Source organism: Echinops telfairi, unplaced genomic scaffold (genome assembly GCF_000313985.2).
Source record: "Echinops telfairi isolate 266 unplaced genomic scaffold, ASM31398v2 ScPeMD7_2573;HRSCAF=3158, whole genome shotgun sequence".
NCBI classification, from domain to species: Eukaryota; Metazoa; Chordata; class Mammalia; order Afrosoricida; family Tenrecidae; genus Echinops; species Echinops telfairi.
In genome coordinates this window covers 10,661,769-10,683,709 of record NW_022106471.1, presented here as the reverse complement: position 1 = coordinate 10,683,709, position 21,941 = coordinate 10,661,769, and the positions used below count along the sequence as shown (strand labels likewise).

At 37.7% G+C, this 21,941-nt stretch overlaps 1 protein-coding gene across 1 annotated transcript in view; it reads right to left on the bottom strand.

The window, feature by feature from the left end:
- The window catches only part of USP34 (ubiquitin specific peptidase 34), a 175,820-nt gene that overhangs the window by 33,957 nt on the left and 119,922 nt on the right, over window positions 1-21,941 (bottom strand). Inside the window, 13 exon segments of the mRNA XM_004710200.3 lie at window positions 5,717-5,868; window positions 6,866-6,940; window positions 7,033-7,201; window positions 7,593-7,678; window positions 9,816-9,896; window positions 12,101-12,166; window positions 12,287-12,334; window positions 12,417-12,492; window positions 12,600-12,664; window positions 14,124-14,219; window positions 14,315-14,368; window positions 16,515-16,593; window positions 18,632-18,785. Coding sequence (XP_004710257.1) covers window positions 5,717-5,868; window positions 6,866-6,940; window positions 7,033-7,201; window positions 7,593-7,678; window positions 9,816-9,896; window positions 12,101-12,166; window positions 12,287-12,334; window positions 12,417-12,492; window positions 12,600-12,664; window positions 14,124-14,219; window positions 14,315-14,368; window positions 16,515-16,593; window positions 18,632-18,785 — 1,201 coding nt within the window.

The window sequence follows — 21,941 nt, the reverse complement described above, 5'->3', positions numbered from 1 at the left end:
TTTTGGCTACATTGTACTTGATCAAACCCCACTCTGCATTCTACTCCCTGGGTTTGTGGGCTCCCCCATCCCTTTCTCCCCTCCCCTCCTACGTTCCCCTTTCCACAGGGTTTTCAATGGGTAGTATTTCAGAATTAGATTGCTAAAACAAAAAAATTAAATAAAAATAAAAGCAGAATTTCAAAAACCAGTAAGATTGCCAGGCCATTTTTTCCTGAGGCACGTATTGGTACATCTGACCCTCCAACCTTTCAGATAGCAGCTGAGGACATGAATCATTCTTATCAACCTGCTACAAACCAAAAACCAAACTCTCTGGCACGGGGTTGGTTCTGACTCGGAGCAACCCAGCAGGAGAGAACCCTATGGGTTTCTGTGTCAGCAACTGTTTACAGGAGTAGAAAGCCTCATCTTTCTCCTGCAGAACAGCTGGTGGTTTTAAAGTGCTGACTTGTGGTTAGAAGTCCGAGGCATCACCCACTACACCACATGGTGATAATAGTATGGTAGGTCTAATTTCTTTTTCAACTTACCACAGAACATTTTAGACACACACACAAAAATTACAATTGTGGCAGCATTTTATCATTTTGAATTTATTGATCCAAGGCCAATCTCATTTCGTCTGTAGCACTTCTGTACTCCTGACAGAGGCCTGGGGGTGCTGTCACAGGTGAGCACTCCATTGCTAAGCACCAGGACAGTGCTTCTGCTCTTGTAGATTTACAGTGTCTTGGAAACCTGATACAGGGTTGCTAAAGTAGAAACCGACTACATGGCAGTGGGTTTGGTTGTCAAGTTTACCTCCTCACTAAAAGGAGCCTTGGTGGCACAATGGTTAAGGGCTTGGCTGCTAAACAAAAGGCTGGCCGCCTGGATGCACCTAGCAGCTCTTGTGAAAGACAGACCTGGTGATCTGATTCCACAGGACGGTAGCCAGGAACACCCAACAAGGCAGTTCTACCCTGTCACCTGGGTTTACTATGGATAGGCATTGACTCCACGGCCCCCAACAACTTATGAAATACACTCCTCCTGGATTATTATTATTTATTTTATTTATTTTTATTGGGGGGGGGGTGTCTTACAAATCTTATAACAATCCATCATTCAATTGTATTAAGCACACTTGTACATATGTTGCCATGAACATTTTCTTTCTACTTGAGCCCTTGGCATCAGCTCTTTTTTCTCCTTCCTCCTAGACTATTTTAAAGCAAATTCCAGATATCATTTCATGTAAAATTTCTTAGTACGGTATCTCATATTTTTCAAAAATATAACCATAATATTTGCAAACCTAGGGCCAAAGCAGTAATTCTTTACTGTGATACAATACTGAATCAGTGCAAATTTCTCTCTCACACACACATTTCAGTTAATTTGTTTTAAGTACGATTCCAAAAAGGTCCATATTGGGAGATTGGGGTGGAGGTGAGGGTGTGTGTGTATCTGAAATCCAAATCTATTAGTTCTTGTGATAAGTAGGTTTATTGTGCCAAGCTGGCCAATAGGAACATGTGGGATCAATCAGGTCACAGTTTGGACAGCAAAGAGATAAATGGCTCTGCAAGGCTTACCTCACTCTCTATTGCTTTCTGGAAACTGAAGTATGCTGGAGCGTGCATGCTGCTGCTGTAGCTAGTTAGTTATCTGTTTCAACTGTGAGCTATACTACCTGTGGGCGAGGCCAGTCCATGGATCATGTCGATAGAGCTTGAGGCTCCTTGAAGACCTGCTTTACCACGCTGCTGGTGCTACATCGCTTGAACTTGAGGCTCGTGGATCCTGTTGCCTTGCATTGCTTGGGTTCGATAACCCCTCCAGGCCTGCTTCCCTAAGCTCCCGAGCTACTGTCTGTTGGTGACCCACCCTGCTGCTTGCTGTCTGTGGGCAGACTCTGCTTGCCTCGCCCCAATGAGGACTCTGCTGTCTGCTTCTTGACCTTGGACCCAGCAGCCCATTTGAGTTGAAGGACTGCCAGTATATTAACTGTTCCAAGTAAGTGAGTTCAACGGAACTGTCTGTTCTGCTGCGTGTCCAAATTAGCTATTATTTTCCTTCTCGCTATATATAAAATCATCTAAGTGTCCTGGTTTTGTTTCTCTAGAGAACCCTGCCTAGCAAAGTTCTCTCTTACTTGGCTCTTCTCTTGCATTGAAGAAAGCAGGTTGTCAATCCTATGGATCCAGGATTGTATGCTTTGTAGACTGCATCCCTATAGTGTGGTTTTAACATATTCCTCTCCTGTAAACTGCTGGTTAGGTCTAGGTTTGCCTTTTTAACCAAGAATATTTTATACGAAATGTAGCGTATGCACTTTCATTGGGAAGCAACTATTAAGGAGTGCCATTCTTTAATGTTTTCATGTAATGGTAACCATAGTACAGATCAATTATTTCACATGAGTTACAAAATAGTAGTATTCTCATTCTAGCATTTCTTACTTAGGAGCTCAAATAGAGTCTTTAAGAACCTTACCCCCTCATCTTACCAGTTGGCTGCCAGGAGGTATAATTCTTACAGGATGGATAAAAGCATGACTGCATCCTTCCATCAGTTTCCAAATCATGATTCGCCTCGAGTAGCATCCAAAAGTTGCCAGTAATTTAAAACCTTTTTAGTACTCTGAGATCATAGATTTCAACATTTTATGTGTCAACCAATGCTACAGTAGTTATAATGATTGAGGTTTAGATTGTTCCACCTATCGTCAGTAAGAATGTGTCCTTTTAGAATGACTTCTGTAGGGTTTGAAAATCTATGTCTCCAGGAGAAAAGCTTGATCCCAGACTCCATTATTATTTCTTGTCCAAGACCTAAAACTGGCCATTACTCCAAGGAATTCTAGTTCGTTTAGTAGTAAATGATATCTAAGGACCATAATCTAGATGTAAGCGGCACTCATTGAATCTGGATTAGACAGGACTTCTAGGCCTTTCCATAAAATAAATGTATGAAATACATATAGACAGTTTTTCTGGCTCAAGACAAAATAAATCATGACCTTATATTGGTATTTTTCATTCAACCTTACAAAGAAGTTATGTAATTTTATACTTGTGTATTTTTTTTTCTTTTGCCAAAAATCTTGGGTTTCTAAAAACAAAATTATTTATGATTTATTCTATAATATCCATAGGAGAGGGCTTCAAAACTCTGGGAAAATGCCATTATCTTTTAATTCCATGTTTCCACAAACTCCTTGAAGTTGTATAATGGCTTCAGATGAAGAATTCCAATTATTTAACTAACAACATATTAAAAGTTTGGAAAATTTTGCCATTTGTTTTGTTTCATGTATCTTTCACTAGAAATTCACACTTAAATAAATGTATTTTAAAGACGCTTTATTTCCTCTCAAGGAGCTATACTAACAGTTGCACGAAATATTTCAACACAAATAATGCACCTACACATTTAACATGCAGAAATGATGAATTTAAGTAAAAGAGCTTTGGGATAGTGTATCTATGCATATACATGTCTTGTGATATTTCCCTCAGTGAATTTTGGCCCCATTCACCAGTTCTCCTATGTTACAGAATAATTATATCATCCTGTTGATTTTCTTTAATCTCTTGCTTCACCATATAAAAAGAGCTCAAAATGTTACTTAGATCACAATTATATGATAAAAGTATAAACCATGTTTGTAATCAGAAAATAAAATCGTGCACCTACAAAATACATACCCCACTATGGTTATGTCTATTTATTTCATAGTTTAATTATGTCTTCATAGTGTCAAGTCAGTATCTGACTTTTTTATGAAAAAAAAAAAAAAAATCAATCAGTAAAACCTGCTTAATGAGTGTCTTAGGCGTTCGGGAAAAAAGTACAATGTGAACATTATTTGTGAAAAATATGGCAGATAGATTCATTTATTTCATTCTGTCATTGATTTTTAGGGATTTTTATTCATTTATTTATAATTCCATATTTACATAATCCAAAGCTAAATTCTACAGGAAAAAAAAATTTATAGACATCAAGCCAAGCTTTCATTCCTGTTCCTAAACTGTTTTTCTTCTCCAGACCATAGGAAAACAATTTTGAAAATGTTTTTGATTTAGTCTTCTACTAACAAGCACACATATACACGTACAGGCGTATTATATATGCTTTCTTCCACCTAGCTCGCTTCAACTAGCAATGCAACCCTAAGGCTCTCTCCAGGGTAGTACAGACATAGCCTGCATTTCCAGTTTTTCCTTGCCAGCCATGGAGCATTCCATTGAGTGGTGCATAATTTGTTTCTAGTCTTTTGGTGTTACCAACAGTCCTTCAATGACTAGAGACCTGTATCTTTTTTTTCCCCCATTGATATAACTTTATTTTTTATATCCATCATCAGTTACCATTTTTTCCCCACTGTATAAGTGGTGCCTGTATCAATGTATTGCTCATATAAATGTGCAATACTTATCTAACTCTGCTAAGTGGTTATGCAGGAGATGTGGTGGTACAGGTGTTAAAGCACTGAAGAGTCAACCAAAAGGTAAGCAGTTTGAACCCACCAGCCGTTCCACAGGAGAAAGATATGGCAGTCCAATTCTGGAAGGATATAAAACTTTGGAAGCCCAATAGGGAATTTCAGTTCAGACTCATAGATTTGATGTATGATCACTGTCAGAATCAATTCATCGTCGGTGAGTTTGTTACTTTTTATTTGCTTTTGATTTTATATGTTTATCACTTTTCTGCTTTTTTAAAAGATAATTTTATTGGGGGCTCTTACAGCTCTTATAACAATCCACACAACAATTGTATCAAGCATATCTGTACATATGTCGCCATTATTATTTTGTAAACATTTACTTCCTATTTGAGCCTGTGGTTTATCAGATCCTCTTTCTCCCCTTCCCTCCCATCCAAGTGACCCTATGATAAATTACAATTATTATTATTTTCATATCTTAACACTGACCGCTGTCACCACCCTCATCCTGGTGGCGGTGGTGGTGGTGTGTGTGTGTGTGATTGCAAATGGGTTTCCCTTTCCTCCCCTCCTCCCCCGACCTCCCCCTCCCCTCCTGTTATCGCTACTCCCATCTCTGTTCCTGAGGGGTTTATCTAACCTAGATCCCGTGTGTCCTGAGCTCTTATCTGTAACTGTGTACATGCTCTGGTCTAGGCAGACATTTAAGGCAGGACTGGGGTCTTGATAGTGGGGGGGGGGGGGGGGGGTAAGGAAGTCTGGAGGAACCAAAGGAATACTATGTTTCTCATTGGTGCTATTCTGCACCCTGGTTGACTTATCCCTTCTTTGTGACCCTTCTGTGAGAGGATGTCCCATAGTCTGCTGATGGGTTTTGGGTCTCTGCTCTGACCCCCCTCCCCCTCATTCTCAGCAATATGTTTATTTGTTTTTTGGGGTCTTCCGATGACTATTACCTGATCCTGTCAACACCTCATAATCGCACACGCTGTCTGTATTTTTGACAGTGTACTCATAAAGGGCACATTTCTAGAAATGAGTTAAGATGAATGCACATATAACTTTGCTAGATATTTTACTCTATAGTACTTCAATGTATCTATGTTTAACAAAATTCAAAGGGAACTGTTTTTGTACTTATACCACAAGAGTTAATGAAGGGGGTGTTATTGTTTACATGGAATTAGGTAATAAATGCTACTAAATTAAGAGTGGTAAGACAAAATAAAAGCAATTAAAGCACATCTTAAGCATTTTAAATATTAAACATTTTACCTTTCTGAGCGAGACTGTTCAACCAAAAGAGCAACTAAAGCTATCATCTTTTCAAGGGCAGCGGGTCTGTACTTCTCTTCTGCCAGAGAGAGAATATCTTCCTCCTCCTCCTCCTCTTCCCCTTCTTCTTCTGACAATACTTCAACTTGAGGCTAGAATAGAAAATCCCATTTCAGCTTAGTATTGACTTTGACCTCACCTTGAAGCCAAATAGCTTTAGTACTTTATACAGCTGTCTAGATAAGTGGTGGCAGGAGCAAAGATGATGATACAACTGGTGAAAAAAATCATGCAAGACAAAAGAAGATCCCCTAGAGATTAAAAAACAAACCCCAAAACCTAGTTAATCGAATGTTAAATAAAAGAAAGAATACTTATTTCTCGTTTCCAGAACAAACATAGTTATGTCAACAGGATATTTATTTGGGCCTCGAAACTCAGGGGAGTGAATAGATTTCAAGATCAGAACATGGAAAAGAAAAGCAGTTCAAAATAGATACCCACAAATGCTCAAGTTGGGTAATTCCAGCCCATGTTCCGAGAAAGTCCAGAGCACAGTGATTAAGAATTTTAATTTTACCAAAGGTGTTTAAGTGACCAACATTCAAAGCTCAATTCATGGTGACACAAGTTAACCTCTCTAAGCCTCATGTTCCTCATTTACAATGAGATAAAAATAGTACTTACTTCTTAGGGTTATTGTAAAGATTGATTAAGATAGGTATAACTCAATTAAATTCAATATTGATCATTACAGACAACACAAAATTCATATAATGTTCTAATATTATGAATAGATCGATACTTAAATTTTTTGAAGACTCTAACAACAAACTTAAAGGCTTAAAAATATAACCAGGAATGCTCAAAATATTCAGCCAAAACCATGCTGCTGATAAGGCCTCCAAAGTAGATGGCTATTTTCCCTATTCTGGTGTCCCATCAGTGAAACCAACTGCACAGTGGGTTTCTTCTCTTGCTACTGTTATAACACCCATTTAAATTTCATAAAAAGTATTAAATCCTTGACATGTTATCTCAGGGCAAAGAGGGATTTTAAAGGGCCCCAATATCTAATGATTTTCTATGACTACAAAGTATGGAAATTATGACCTTTAAATTCCTGTAAGGAAGCAGAATTGTACTTACATTTTCAGGGCCTTTGGTTCCCATGTAAAAATGTACCATTGTAGAGATGGCTTGTAATGAAAGCAGAAACTGGCTCTACGAATAAAAATATGAAATAGAAATAATTTTAAATCCTAAGTATTAAAAATAGCTACATAACTTAAGAAACAAAGAAGATATAGTTTTACCTCTTCTTCACCCATTTTAGCGAATTCATAAAGAAAGGCAAAATATTCTGTAAGGTGTTTACTGTGAGGCTTCACGCCATGTTCCATAATTAATAACAGAGTTCTCACAAATCGAGTGACACATGAACGACCACCAATATCTTCCACTGAGGCATCCATGTCATCTGAGCTGAAAGCACAACGTAACATATTCTGAGAGGATGCCTGATGCCTGCAGATATACACTATCTGAGAAAAAAAAATTAACTTGCATTTTCTCTTTTTTATCTATGTAATAACAAACACTAGCAGCACTACTTCTGGTGATAGGTTAGAATCCAATTATTGTGACTGGGTAAATTAGTAAAAACAAACAAACAAACAATAAAACAAACAATCTTAGTCATGAAGTTATTTGTAGAGAAGTTTGAAAACAAAACAATACAAAAAGCTTTCCTGTCCTGACTTATTACAGATTATCTTTAAACAGAAGAAACGACTATTTCAAATGGGTATTTAAAAATGTTTTTATATGTAATCATCAAAAAGCTTAAGCAAAATGTTTAATAGTTACTTCTTACCCATCTTCCATTCCTGGCTGTAGATAGAGATGAGCGTGCACAGGTCTAAGTCTCTGAATTACGTGGATACACAAACGCTGAAACATCTGCAAAAGAAAAAAACAATGATCTAAGAATCGGCTCATGGTAAAATTTTGGAAAACTTACATGACTCAAAACTTTCTGCCACAATTGGGCATCCCCTTACGGAAGGGTTGCGGGGAAGAGACGAGCCAGTCAGGGTGCAGTGTAGCAACGATGAAACATACAACTTTCCTCTACTTCCTAAATGCTTCCTGCCCCCCCAACTATCACGATCCCAATTCTACCTTACAAATCTGGCTAGACCAGAGGCTGTACACTGGTACTGATAGGAACTGGAAACACAGGGAATCCAGGGTGGATGATCCCTTCAGGACCAGTGGTGAGGGTGATGATACTGGGAGGTGGAAGGAGGGTGGGGTGGAAAGGGGGAACTGATTATAAGGATCTACATATAACCTCCCCCCTCGGGGGGACAGACAACAGAAAAGTGGGTGAAGGGAGACGTTGGACAGTGTGAGATATGACAAAATAATAATTTATAAATTATCAAGGGTGCATGAGGGAGGAGGTAGGGGGATAAAATGAGGAGCTGATACCAAGGGCTCAAGTAAAACGCAATGTTTTAAGAATGATGAGGGTAATGAATGTACAAACGTGCTTTATACTATTGATGTATGTATGTATGGATTGTGATAAGAGTTGTATGAGCCCGTAATAAAATGATTAAAAAAAGTTTCTGCCACTTATTTATATTTTGCTTACAGATTAACTTTTCTTTTACTCACAGATTAACTTTTGGCATTTCTACAGTTTCACCTATGAACTGAAGAGGAGAGGTGATGGTAACATAAAAAGACTATGTTGCTGTGTATCATTGAGTTGATAGCAACCCTACCAAAGACACACTACAACTGCCAAAAACCGGGTTTACAGAACAAATCTTGGTGGACACCAGACTTCACCAAAACTCATTGTAAGAGAGTGAATTTATGACAAAATAATTCTCACTCACAATTCCAAAAAGAGTTCTGGTGGAATAATGGGTATGTGCTTAGCTGCTAGCCAATGGCCAATGGTTGAAATTCACTAGCCATCCCGTGGGAGAAAAATGTAGCTGTCTGCTTTCACACACATCACAGCCTGGAAATAAGATGGGGCAGTTCTACTCCGTCCTATTGGGTCACTATGCTTCAGTCTACTTGATAGCAATGGGAACAGTCACAAAGTGGCAAATTTCAGATCAAGTTTCTGCTTTTGTATCTTTGTTGTTCCCAACTACCAATCTTTGATTTATCAGGTGTGTGCTAAACCACCACACCACCGGGAAGGGGGTAGTGGTGTCAATTTGTGTTTCTGGTAAATATTAAAACTTCCCTAGCTATCTTGGCAATATTATTCAAGGAAAACCCCAACTCATGTGCTAAGAGTCCAGACTGTATCACAGGGGCTGAGGTGCATCTTATTAATTTTAACTTTCAAAGTCACTATAATACTCTATAGGGTTAGACTACCTAAGGGTCTGTCAAAGAACCCATGAAATAACTATGTAACCTGAGCAGGATCTGGGCAAACAAGTGGTGACGTTGTATCTAGCCAGAACTTCAGGAGACTGCCTTCCAAGTTTTTCACCTTTGACATGGTACAGCCTTACCACTTTCCCATTGCTACCTGTGATAAATATTTGAGTTTTCCTTCTCTGATAGGTTTCTTAGTCCATCTATGGATTTTGCAGGTTTTACCGTATATCCAGAGTATGATTTCAATCCCTTGATTACAGTGATAATTGACTTATGGTGAAATCAACAATAACATTTATAATAGTACAGCTTTTCCAGTTAATTTCCAACCCAATTTTAAGATATCAAAAGAAGAAAGGAAAACAAAACAAACAAAAAGAAAAACCAAGCAAGAACCTAAAAAATGGTAAAATGAAGTTAGTTCTGACTCGTGGAGAACTTCTATGTTACAGGGTTGAGCTGCTTCATAGAGTTTTTGCCCCCTGAAATCTTTACGGAAGCACCGTGTCAAGTCCTTCTTTACTGGTATCACTGGGTGAGCTTAAATTGCCAATTTTTTAGGTCAGTTGAACAAAGGCATGTTTGTGCTACCCAGAGACCTTATACTCAAGTAAATCTAGAAAAATTATCCAGAAGCCACTTTATTTTCAAATAAGATTTTTGCAAGTAAATTTTTCCTTACCTGTCTCACAATTTGATTGGGGCACTTAATTAGTATTTGCATTGGCCACCAGTCATCATCAGCCATGCGGTCTAAAAACCACTATTTAGAAGGAAAAAAAAGAGTCTGATGTTAACATTCAGTCAACACTCGTTTTTAAAAAAAATCACGTAAGATTTTACTTCTAGTTGATGTTTCTATTATTTTAAATTCTTCCCTGAAAACCTTCTTTGATTGTTAATGTTCAAATTCTGAGATCCTAATTAATGTCATCTCATAATAAAACCTCAGGACATCATTTACATAACCTGAATGATAAACCCATAGTCCATGATCAAAATTAAATGGAATACCAATTTCCTCTAATTGTTGTTATTAATAGTTGCCATCTAGTCAATTCTAACTCACCGCAACACCATGTGTACTGAGTAGAACTATTCTCCATAGGGTTTTCAAGGTACATATACTTTAGCAAGCAGATCTCTAGGCCTATATTTATTCTAAGGCACCTCTGCGTGGTCTTGAACCACCAACCTCTCATCCCTTAACCATTTGGGTCACCTAGTCTCTCCAAAATTTCCTCTTAGTCCCCATAAACACCTGTGGGCTTTGTTTTATTCCTATTAGTAAGATGTAAGTATGATTAATTTTCTTTGTTAAATAAAAATGAAAAAGAAAAAAGAACTAATCACCTCACTGATTCTAATTAACCATCTAAAGAAAATACATGGGGAGAGGAGGAGAATGGAGGAACATGTTTAATAGCACCAGGAGCACACAACTGGCCAAAGCCTGCACAGGCAGAAAATGCTGTAGAACAAATAGCCCAAAATGACATGAGAAGGGAAAGAAAGTAATTCTCTATATAAACCGAAGATGTATGGAGCAAATAAATACAAACTATGAACCATGCTTTATTAGATTAAATTATGTCAATAATATCAATTTTATCAAGAATGAATGAAATTATGCTTACATTTTTAAAAGGTTCTGAGAATTTAGGAATTAATAAAATATCTAAGTTTGCCTAAAAACAAACAAACAAAAAACACCACACACAAACCTCAAATTAAAAAAAAACCCCACAGGGGCAAGAATTGATAAAACAGAAGAATATTTTATTAGTTGATGTTAGGTGATATGAGATAACTCATTTTACGTTTTTACTTTTGTGCCTGCTTCAAATGTTCACAATAATGATTTTAAAATTGAGTCTTTGTGCCCGCTCACACTACCATGACTCGAATTCGACCTTGCAAGTCTGGCTAGACCAGAGGATGTACACTGGTACAGATAGGAACTGAAAATACAGGGAATCCAGGGAGGATGAGCCTACAGGACCAGTGGTGTGAGTGGCGAAACAGGGAGGGTGTAAAGGGAGAATGGGTAGGAAAGAGGGAACCGATTACAAGGAACTATATGTGACCTCCTCCCTGGGGGACAGACAACCAAAAAGTGGGTGAAGGGAGACGTCGGACAGGGCAAGTTATGACATAATACCCATTTATAAACTATCAAGGGCTCATGAGGGAGGGGGAAGCGGGGAGGGAGGGGAAAAATGAGGACCTAATGTCGGGGGTTTAAGTGGAGAGAAAATGTTTTGAGAATGATGTACAAATGCACTTTACACAATTGATGTGTGTATGGATTGCGATAACAGTTGTATGAGCCCCTAATAAAATGTTTAAAAAAAAAAATTGAGTCTTTGTGTTTGAAATTTATGGCAATTCTAACCCTTGGATTGCACTGCTAAAGTATAATTAGATACCTTTTCAAATAAGAAAATAATCATCAACTACTTTCATTTAATGCATACTATGTTTTCTCCTACCGATAGACATGCATAATATTTGTATAAATATATAACATCTGTATGTATAAACCTAGGAGAGTTTCTACTGCTCTGAGAGCTAGTTTAAAATGCTGTATGATATTAAAATATCAATACAGTTAAGTTAAATTATCTGTGAATTACATGTCTCAAGATACAACAGTAGGAGACTGGATATCAAGTGATCTTTTGGAGTATTTTCAGACAGCATTTAAAGTAATTGAGATATCTAGAAGGGCCTTTTGAATTTTCTATAATTTCTCGTTCATTAGATGAAGAAAAATTCCATGTATTTAAAAGTAATTACTGGATACATACATAACTATCAGTTATCAAGTAATTTTAGGAGTAACTTACAATGGGATCCCTATGATTTACAACAGACAACTTTGGTGCAGTTACAAATGAATGAAACAGAAAACAGAAAAGTGAACCTTGAGCTACGCTGAATTATTTCTTGAGTTATCCACATTACCTCACAAGCAGCTTGACTGTTATTAAATTGTTTGGTCAACAGTTCAATCCACTGAAGCATTGTGGGCTAAAAGAGAAAGCAATCAGTTAAGGCATAAGGAAGGAAGGACTTTCTATGCTAAATACATATCAAAAGATACTTGCTAAATTATATAAATGACAAAAACCCACATAATAAAACATGTACCTTTTCTTTTGAGTGGATGAACGTCTCTAGGACAAAGGAAGTGCTTAACTGCAAAAAAAAGACAAAATTTAGCAAAAATGTGCCTTTTCATCCAGCAAATCTTGACAAAAATACTTAGGTTATGGGTCACCTTTGCGGTCATCAGAGACACGGCTTTAGGGTCTGGTAACGTGCTGGGAATGCAGCTACACAACTGCCACATGAACCTGGAATCGAAGAAGAGTCACGGAAAATCCTTACAGCGTACGATTTTTTTTTTTAAGCATGTAAAAAAAAAGCTTAAAAATTCAACTACTGAATTTACCAGACTCACCCAAAATATGTATGTTCAAAAATGTTCTTATCTTGAAGAAACTGCATGTTATCATGCCAAATCCACTGGGGGGCGGCGGGAGGGAATGTTAAAGTCAGATTTTAGACAGCAGTTTACTTCACTACATTTTACCAACATTTCATTAAACAAACAAATAATAACTAAGTCTCCAAATTTGCTCATAAACAGAAAAAAACCATACATTTAAGTTTCCTATTTGTTTCCATATATTACTCCAATTTTAATCACTCTTTACTATCTCAAGCAGTTTTTTGTTAAAACAAAACATTTGCAATGTTTTTAAAATAAAAGCTCTAAAATATCTCCCTGAAAAAGCAAAAATACAAAAAGGAGTAAAAGTTGCCCTTTGCTTTATAAACTCACTGAAATGTCCACTTGGGACTGCAATCAGAGAGTCACTTTTATATTCTTGAAGTCTGGTTATAACCGAATAAAAGACTCTAAATTAAAAAAAAAAAAGTTGCCCTTTGATAAATATTTGCAAAAAAAAGAAAAAAATTAATTCCAATTGGCAGCCCTGAGAAGTAATTTCATTTAACATCTAAAACTCATGGGGGTGAGGGTATTTCTACCATTATCTCTACAGGATCTTTAGTTTTTATGCCCTGCTATATCTCTGGGGTATTCAGGTGGCAAAGTCGGGGTGGTGGTGGTGGCGGCGTTTGTTCATTTGACTGTGAACAGAAAGGTCAGCGTTGCAAGACCACCAGCTGCTCCTGTAAGGCTTTCCAAAGCCCACAAAGCCCATGCAGGGCTGCTCTGAGAAGCCAACTCAGTGGCAATGGGTCTATCTCTGAAAACCTAAAAAAATGATTTACGTATATATATGTTATTTTTTTGATTTAAGTATATTTAAAGCAATCTCATAATCCAGAATAAAGCATTTTTTGCTGCCCTGCACTGTTCCAATGCCTCAGGTGGCAGTAGGGCTCACTTAGGGCAACACTGAAAGAATATATCTCTAAACTGTCTACACTTGAAGATTTACCCTTTTTCTTTTGGTTGATTGAATTTATAACAGTGACACAACACAATCCAGATTTACAGATTTAAAAATATTAAAGTTTGCTGAAACAAAGGAAGGCTCATTGTCATGAAAGAGAAGCCTTTTCTTTTAAAAACATAGAATACACATATTTCAAATACATTTCAAAAGTATCGTGTGTATATCAATGTAAGCACTACTAATAACGCGTTTACTGATATACGCTTTCATTCCTTAATGGTTTTATTAAAAATTCTTTACAAATAACTTGACTGTCATATAGTTTCCCGTTATTTTTATCAATCAAATTTTTCACCTTTTAATTTTTTAAAAATCTTTTTAATTGTACCAATTTTTATTCCTGGTGTATCTTTGTGTGAAAAAGATTATTTATAAATAGCTTCAAGGTCTACTTTAGATCAATACACCTAAGTTTGTCTTGGTTGCTATTATAATAGTTCTATTTCTTCTGGAAATAATTAAAATACATTTAAACTGATAATAAAGTTAATTTATACCTCTAGTAACTCTGATGAAACATCAAATTTGTAGTCTCTCCCATTTTCTTCTTCTGGCTCCATGCGTTTGTAAAACAACATATATGCACTGTGTGTCTTTAAGAGGTTAAAGAAAAATATTTTTTCATTTTGCGAAGGTATAAAAAGATAATATAAAAGTTTCAATCATTATATCTTAAAGAAATATTTACCTTTTCAAAGGAGAAATCCATAAATTTATCTGTAACAGAATCATAGGTCTTGGTCTGTTTAAAAAATAAAACAAAATAAAACTCTGTGAATAGTTTCAAACAACATTACGTTCACACTGTATGTCCTTCAGAAACTTGGCTTAATATCACTCTTACAACTTCCTCCTTCCTCTCCCCAAAGCGGGAGAATGAAAATTTAACACAATAAAATTAAGATTGAGAACATTTTACTATGCAAACAACAGAAACTGAAGGAGGAATGGCAAGGAAATAGGTGGGTAGACTGAGCCAAATTTTTGTAAATGTGGTTACAATTTTACACAAGTTGATATAAACAAACTTAAATGAAGAAAAGTAGAATAGTAAAATAAAGATTTTGAGATCTCAAAATGTTCCCTAGGAGAATATGTCATAGACACTGACTTATACTCCATTAATACGGCCCTTCCAGTAATAATCCCTTGTGTGACATGTGCAAATTCTGAATATCATCTGCTTGTGGCTGTAGGCCCATTGTGGAGGGCATTATCTGTTAACAAACAGGAATAGGATGAGACTGAGTTCTGACCTTAGTAAAGAGTGGAAATCAGACCACACTCTAAAGGTTTACCTAGTTATTACTTTTGCTTACAATGTATGTAAATAATTATGTTACAGCTAAGAGGAGGAAAACCTGTTTCTGGAGAGGCCTTGGATAAAGCCGGGCTGATTAAGATTAGTAGGAGGCCAATGCCTACAGGAAACATCTTGCCAGAGGCCCTGGGTTATGTATGCATAAATAAGATATAGTCCAGGGGTGGAGAATAGATTATTACATCTCAGTGAAATTTGATTGCACCATGTAATTCCCACCAATCCACCATTCCTTGCATGGGTCTGATAGGGAAAGGTGGGGAAGGGGTGAGGGTGTGAGGTTGGATACTGATAGGTTTCACCTGTGAGAATTTGTGAACAGGCTTCCTGGCAATCCCATTCTGCTGTGTATAAAATGAGTCCACTGAGAAGCAGGGGATACGTACAGATCACTGGCAAGAGCTGGGAGTGGGGTGTATCCTCTGGTCCTAGCACCTGGCTTACCCTTGTGCATGACCTTCAGACTGTGACTGAACTACATCTGGTATAACATAAGACATTTCCTTGAACACTGAGAGTTCTGTGGGGGCACTGCAACGATTCACAGAGCCCACAGACGTGAGAGAATATGCTCAAGGGAACAGTGGGGGAAAGACAGCGCAAACTAACATCTTGCATGAGTTGGGACTTTTGCAGTCTCCAACTCCTTGGGGCTAGTATGCTATTAATTCTTACAAAAGAAATTATTACCACAGACATAAACCACTTTCACTATTCATATTGCCTCTGCCTATCCTCCACAACAAATTTGAGTCTCAGGGCTATGAAGAATTAAAAAACTCATTGCCATCGAGTCGATTCTGATTAGTAGTAAGCCTATATTAGTAGTGAGCCTATATAGGGCAGAACTGTCCCTGTGGCTTTCCGAGATGGTAAATGCTTCTGGGTAGTTCTTGAAACTCTAATGTGGACACACACACACACACACACACACACACACACACAAACACACACACACACACACACGTCTCATCTAACTTTTAACTTTGCTAAGTGTACAACTCAGTGGAATTATTCATAAATGTGTAACCACTACCGATATGTCTCCAAAACTCTGTCGTTATCATAATCAGAATCTCTGTCCCAACTTCCATTTGTGTCCAGTCCCTTGTAACCTCTGATCTACTTTCTAAAACTTTCTTATTCATAACTGGGATCATACAGTATTTTTCTGGTCATATCTAGCTTAGTTTAACAGTTTTCAAAGCTCATCCATACTGTAGCATGTGTTAGAAATGAATTTCTTTCTATTGCTGATTGATAATCCATTATCTGTGTATTGGGTATTCATTCATCTGTTAATAGAAACATGAGTTGTTTTCTATCTCTGGCTACTCTAATACTGTTATGACCATCGGTGTACACATTTCTGGTTCAGTTCCTGATTTCAAGTCTTCTTGTAAATACCTAACAGCTGGATCATATAAAAATTCTACCTTTAATAATTTTTATGTCTACGGCTACCTTTTCTATGCCAAGCATTTTCAGAGCAGTTGCAAGATTTTACAAACCCATCAACTACTAGCTTTAAGCACTTGTAAACTATTAATTTCTGAAAAAAACTTACTGTCATTTCTCCACCGAAACATTCTGATGCAAGTTGAGCAGAATCAAAAGGCTTTACCTCAGCATCATTAAAAAGGTACCTGAAGCAGAGAATACAGTATTGATCAACATGTATATGTTAACTATTTGTGTGTTATCCCTGGTTATTTTTCTTTGATATTTTCATTATACACTGAGGATTTCAAAATAGTATCTGCATTATATACCAGGTTAAATTATTTCATGATGGTAAATTCTAGCCAGATACTGTTGGTTTTAAAATCATTATTTACTGGAAATGGGAACTGGAGCTTTACAACATATTCAAACCACATTAAAATTGGAAAGATTAGTTATATCCTGGGACAAACAAGAAAATCTTTAAAACATTGAAATTTGTACAAATGCAATTGTAAAGTTATTGAAAAGATTAGAAGATGGGAGAACTTTGATGACACCATTTCAAAGCTCATAGACATGTTTTGTAAACTATCCAAAATTTTAAAAAACTAAAAAAGATCAGGCCTAATGGTTGAAGGAGTGAGAAATAAGAGAATGCTAATTAGAGATCCATTTAGGAATGTGTATTTTGTTTAAAATACTCACTCCACTATTTAGCAGGGTACCTAACAAACATATAGTCCCCCTAAACACAAGACTAACATTTGAAGAGCAAAAGGTGTGACTTAGAAACCGATTTCTTGACCTTCAACCATTAACTTAATGAAAGGTGGGAAGACTGTGTGTGGGAAACGAGTGGCAGGGGTATGACCAGAGTGGAGCATGCAGAGAACTTCTGACTGGCATAGGAGAGGGTACCCTTCAAAAAACCAGAACTGTGCTGGGCACAGCACAAAAGAGCTTTCTAGAACACGTTTCCCCCACTAGGCAAGCACAGAGCAACTCATTCTGAATTAGTGCACCCAGTGGTGTCTCCTGGGAAAATGCTCTCTGGTCACAATGAACTTTTCGTAAAAGCAGATTGCTTGAACCTTGTTTTTTTGTGATTGCAGATTTAAGAGAACAGCATGAGGCTGTGAAATTGTGTTTTCTGCTCAGGGGAATATGCTGCAGAAACTGTTGTGATGTTGAACACAGCTTACAAGGACAGCGCTATGGGAAAAACTCAAGTGAAGGAGTGATTTTCTCATTTCAAAAAAGGTGAAATGTTGATTGATGACAAATCTCCTTCTGGACGTCTGTCAACTTCCCCAGTGGATGATGAAACTGTCTACTCATAGTGCAGTTGGAGTTTGTTCTACCAGGTCAGACTGTTAACCAAGCTTCCTATTTAGAGGTTCTGAAAAGATTGTGTAACACTGTGTGACATAAAGGCCTAATTTGTGGCATACTGGAGATTAGTTTTGCCACCATGACAGTGCACCTGCTCATGCAGCCATCTCAGTGCACCAGTTTTTGGCAAAACAAAACAAAACCCAAAACAGCATGCCTCTCTTGCCCCAAGCACCTGACTCACCTGACCTCACTCTGTGTGACCTCTTTTTGTTTCCACGAATGCAGAGGAACATGGAAGGACAGTGATTTGACGATGTAGAAGAGGTGAAAAAGAAAAAAATGAGGGAGGTACCGTCAGCCTAACAAACAGATGAGTTTGAAAAATGTTTCCAAGAATGGAATTGCAGATTTGACAAATGTATTAAGTGTAATGGAGAGTACACTTTGAAGGTGATCAGGTTGTTTTGTAAAAAAATTTAAATACATAGCTGTGGAAAAAGAAAAAAAAAAAATTTTTTTTTTTGGGGGGGGGGCCTCTTGTATCTAAATAATTCGTGGTTACCCTGGAGAATGCTCTCAGTAAAACAATTTTGCAGTGAGTGAACAGACAGGTAAGATTTGGGAGATGCACTGTTGGTTGTAAAACTTTATTAATTTTACTGGACAGAATAGTCTTCACATTTTCAGAGTCCACAGATGCATAAATTTAAAAAATTCATTCATATTGTTTTAGGAAAATCCGCTTTGTAAATTTTGTCAGCCTTTGATTTTATGGAACATTTTAAAAACATTGAAAACAGAAAATATGTCTAAAGAGAAAACCTATCATAAACTTACACTTTAGAAAGCGAAAAATTAAAAACAAAAAAATAACCACTAGGCAAGGAAACTCCTAAAACTCACCATTTATTGTTTTTATAAGCATGTGGGTTTACTATATCTCTGATGAAGCTGTAATAGTGCCCGCCATCTGCTGTTCCTGTGTGGACAGTCACTCCAATCAAGTCATACTCGTAGCTCTCCGTGTCTTTGGAATGATCACCACCTTCCTTAAAACCTGAAATGATTTACATACAGTAAAAGCATCTTACCATTTTGAGAAATTTTGAGAAAATGGTAAAATCTTACAATCACTTCATATAATTAATAATCATCATAAATAGATATGAACAAATGCTTAAAATAGATGCAAAACATGTATTATCCATATTGCCAGTCTCCTACTTGAGGATTTATCAACACATTAAACGGGACTCAATATAATAAATGAGGCTAAATGAAAAGGTATTGCCACTGGGGTTCCAGTCCATATACGCACAGGCTTAATGCAAATGAAATGTTTTCAGACATGTCTCTGTGAGTAGCAGATGGTAGCAGACAGGTTCTTTGAGTGACACACTTGTCTTAGATTCATTAGGGTGCCTTCAAAACAAGGTCCAATCCAAAAGTGGCTTCTGAGAAAAACTGCTGGACCATTCCAATCAAGTGAGAGAAATTCAAGTTCGACTGAAAAGTATTATGTTCATCAGGATACTGGGACAGCTCTTTTGTAGAGAGCACTTAAGTCTGTGATGTGAAAATTTCACTGTGAAACCTTACTTCTTATCTTCCCCTTTCAAACTTTTTTTTGTTCACCAAACTCAAAGAATATTGAAAACGAGCACAATTTGTGTTCTTCGAGGATGCCGAAATTGTCATTTTGACTTCTCTGGGAGCAGTTAAAGAGATGGAAACTCTATCTTTAGAAATGCATAGGTAAACAAGTGGCCATCTAGTTCAGAAGCAACAAAGCCCACATGGAACAACATATCAGCCTGTGTGATCACGAGGTGTCGAAGGGATCACTGAAGACAAATGGGTGCATAAGCAAATGTGGCGAAGAAAGCTGATGGTGCCCGGCTATCAAAAAGTATAGTGTCTGGGGTCTTAAAGGCTTGAAGGTAATCAAGCGGCCATCAAGCTCAGAAGCAACAAATCCTACATGGAAGAAGCACACCAGCCTATGCAATCCATGAGGTGTCGAAGGGATCAGGTATAAGGCATCATCAGAACAAAAAATCTTACCATAGTGAATGATGGGGGGAGTGGAGACCCAAAGCCCATTAGTAGGCCACTGGAGATCCCCTTGCAGAGGGGTCTCGGGGAGGAGATGAGCCAGTCAGGGTGAGATATAGCAATGATGAAAAATACAACGTTCCTCTAGTTCCTAAATGTTTCCTCCCCGTTCCCACTATCATGATACGAATTCTACTTTGCAAGTCTGGCTAGACCAGAGGATGTACACTGGTACAGATAGGAACTGGAAATACAGGGAATCCAGGGAGGATGATCCCTACAGAACCAGTGGTGTGAGTGGCGATACTGGGAGGGTAGAGGGAGAGTGGGTTGGAAAGAGGGAACCGATTACAAGGAACTATATGTGACCTCCTCCCTGGGGGACGGACAACAGAAACGTGGGTGAAGGGAGACGTCGGACAGGGCAAGATACGACAAAATAATAATTTATAAATTATCAAGGGCTCACGAGGGACGGGGGAGGGGGGAGGGATGGGAAAAATGAGGACCTAATGCCGGGGGCTTAAGTGGAGAGGAAGTTTTGAAAATGATGAGGGCCATGAATGTACAAATGCGCTTTACACAATTGATGTATGTATGGATTGTGATAAGAGTTGTATGAGCCCCTAATAAAATGATTAGAAGAGGTAAAAAAAAAAAAAGAAAGAAATGCATAGGGCTACTAACTACAAGGTCAGCAGTGGAAACACCAGTGAGGCTTTCTATTCAGAGGCATATATAACCATGGACATATGGATTTTGGGCTCCCAGTTATAAATTCTACCTCCAATTGATGAACAATTAGTTCTTACAACATGGCATCCTGCTTGATACTCGCTCTCATGAAGAGATCACTGAAGATATCGGTGCTACAGCAAAATGTGGTGAACTAGATGGTGCCAGCTATCAGAAAGAATAGCGTGTGTGTTCTTAAAGGCTTGTCTTCAAACAAGCAGTCATCTAAGTGAGGTACCACCTAAGCCCACATGGAAGCAGCACACTAGCCTGTGTGACCTAAGGATTGTATTCAAAACCAAGGAGGGAATGGCATTTGAGCTTATATTGTAAACTTCTGGTTTGCAGAAGGAAACCCAAAACCCATTTGCAGGCTTCCCACATGGATTAAGCCTCCAGCGAATCCCTAACCTCCTCTTCCACAACTATTAATATAGTTACTACAGATTTGCACTCCAGACTTGAAAAACATAAAATACCCACCCCCACCCAACAACAAAACACACCTCATTCCAAACGAAAGCAGAAAACGATTTTTTAAAAAACCGAAACAAATTTAAATGAGTCAAAAGATCTAACAAATGATAAGATGTTAAATTTGAATGTAATTCCATTTGTACTAATCTACTTCCCAATCTGATAGCAAGGGTATTCACAGCCCTGGTCATTGGTCAAAGGGGATTCACCAGAGGCTCAAAGCTTATATGGGAACCCAGAAAATTGGTTTTGGGTTCTCATGGTCCTGCATGGCCTTCTGCAAACCAGGTGCTCAAAATTTAAGCTCTAATACAGTCCCCTCCCTCTAGTTTTATTATTTAGAATCCTTGGATCACAAAGACACCTAACTTTCATAGCTGAATGTTTTAAGATAATCCTTTAAGACCCCATATAATATTGTCTACTGGTTGTTTCTTATCTAAGCACTATCTTTTTAAAGGTTCACCAGAATGATCTCCTCAGTCCTTTAATTATCCTTTAATCTATTTCTAACATTTTAGTCAGAATAACCTATCCCAAATGCCCCGGTCTTCCAAAAGTTGTACACTCAACAGAAATAACATACAGCTTTGCCCTTGTTGTCATCTCACCCTCCAGAATTCATCCCTCCTCCTCTCAAGCCAACTCTTCTATTCACAATTCACATCTTTGCGTAAATGTCACCTCACGAAAGCCCGATTCTTCTACATCTTTTAGACCTATGTCCTGTCTGACAACACATCAGGTTTGTAATTTTTTGTTAAAATGTAGACTTCCACACTAGACTTAAGATACACAAGGTCAGAGACAATGTTTATCTTGCTCACCAAGTGCCCCTAGCTTCCACAAAAAATGCCTCCAATATTATGCTGCTAGATGGGCTGTTGGGCAAGTGCTGGACTGCTAACTGTCAGGCCAGTGTTTCAAACCATCAGTTACTGTATTG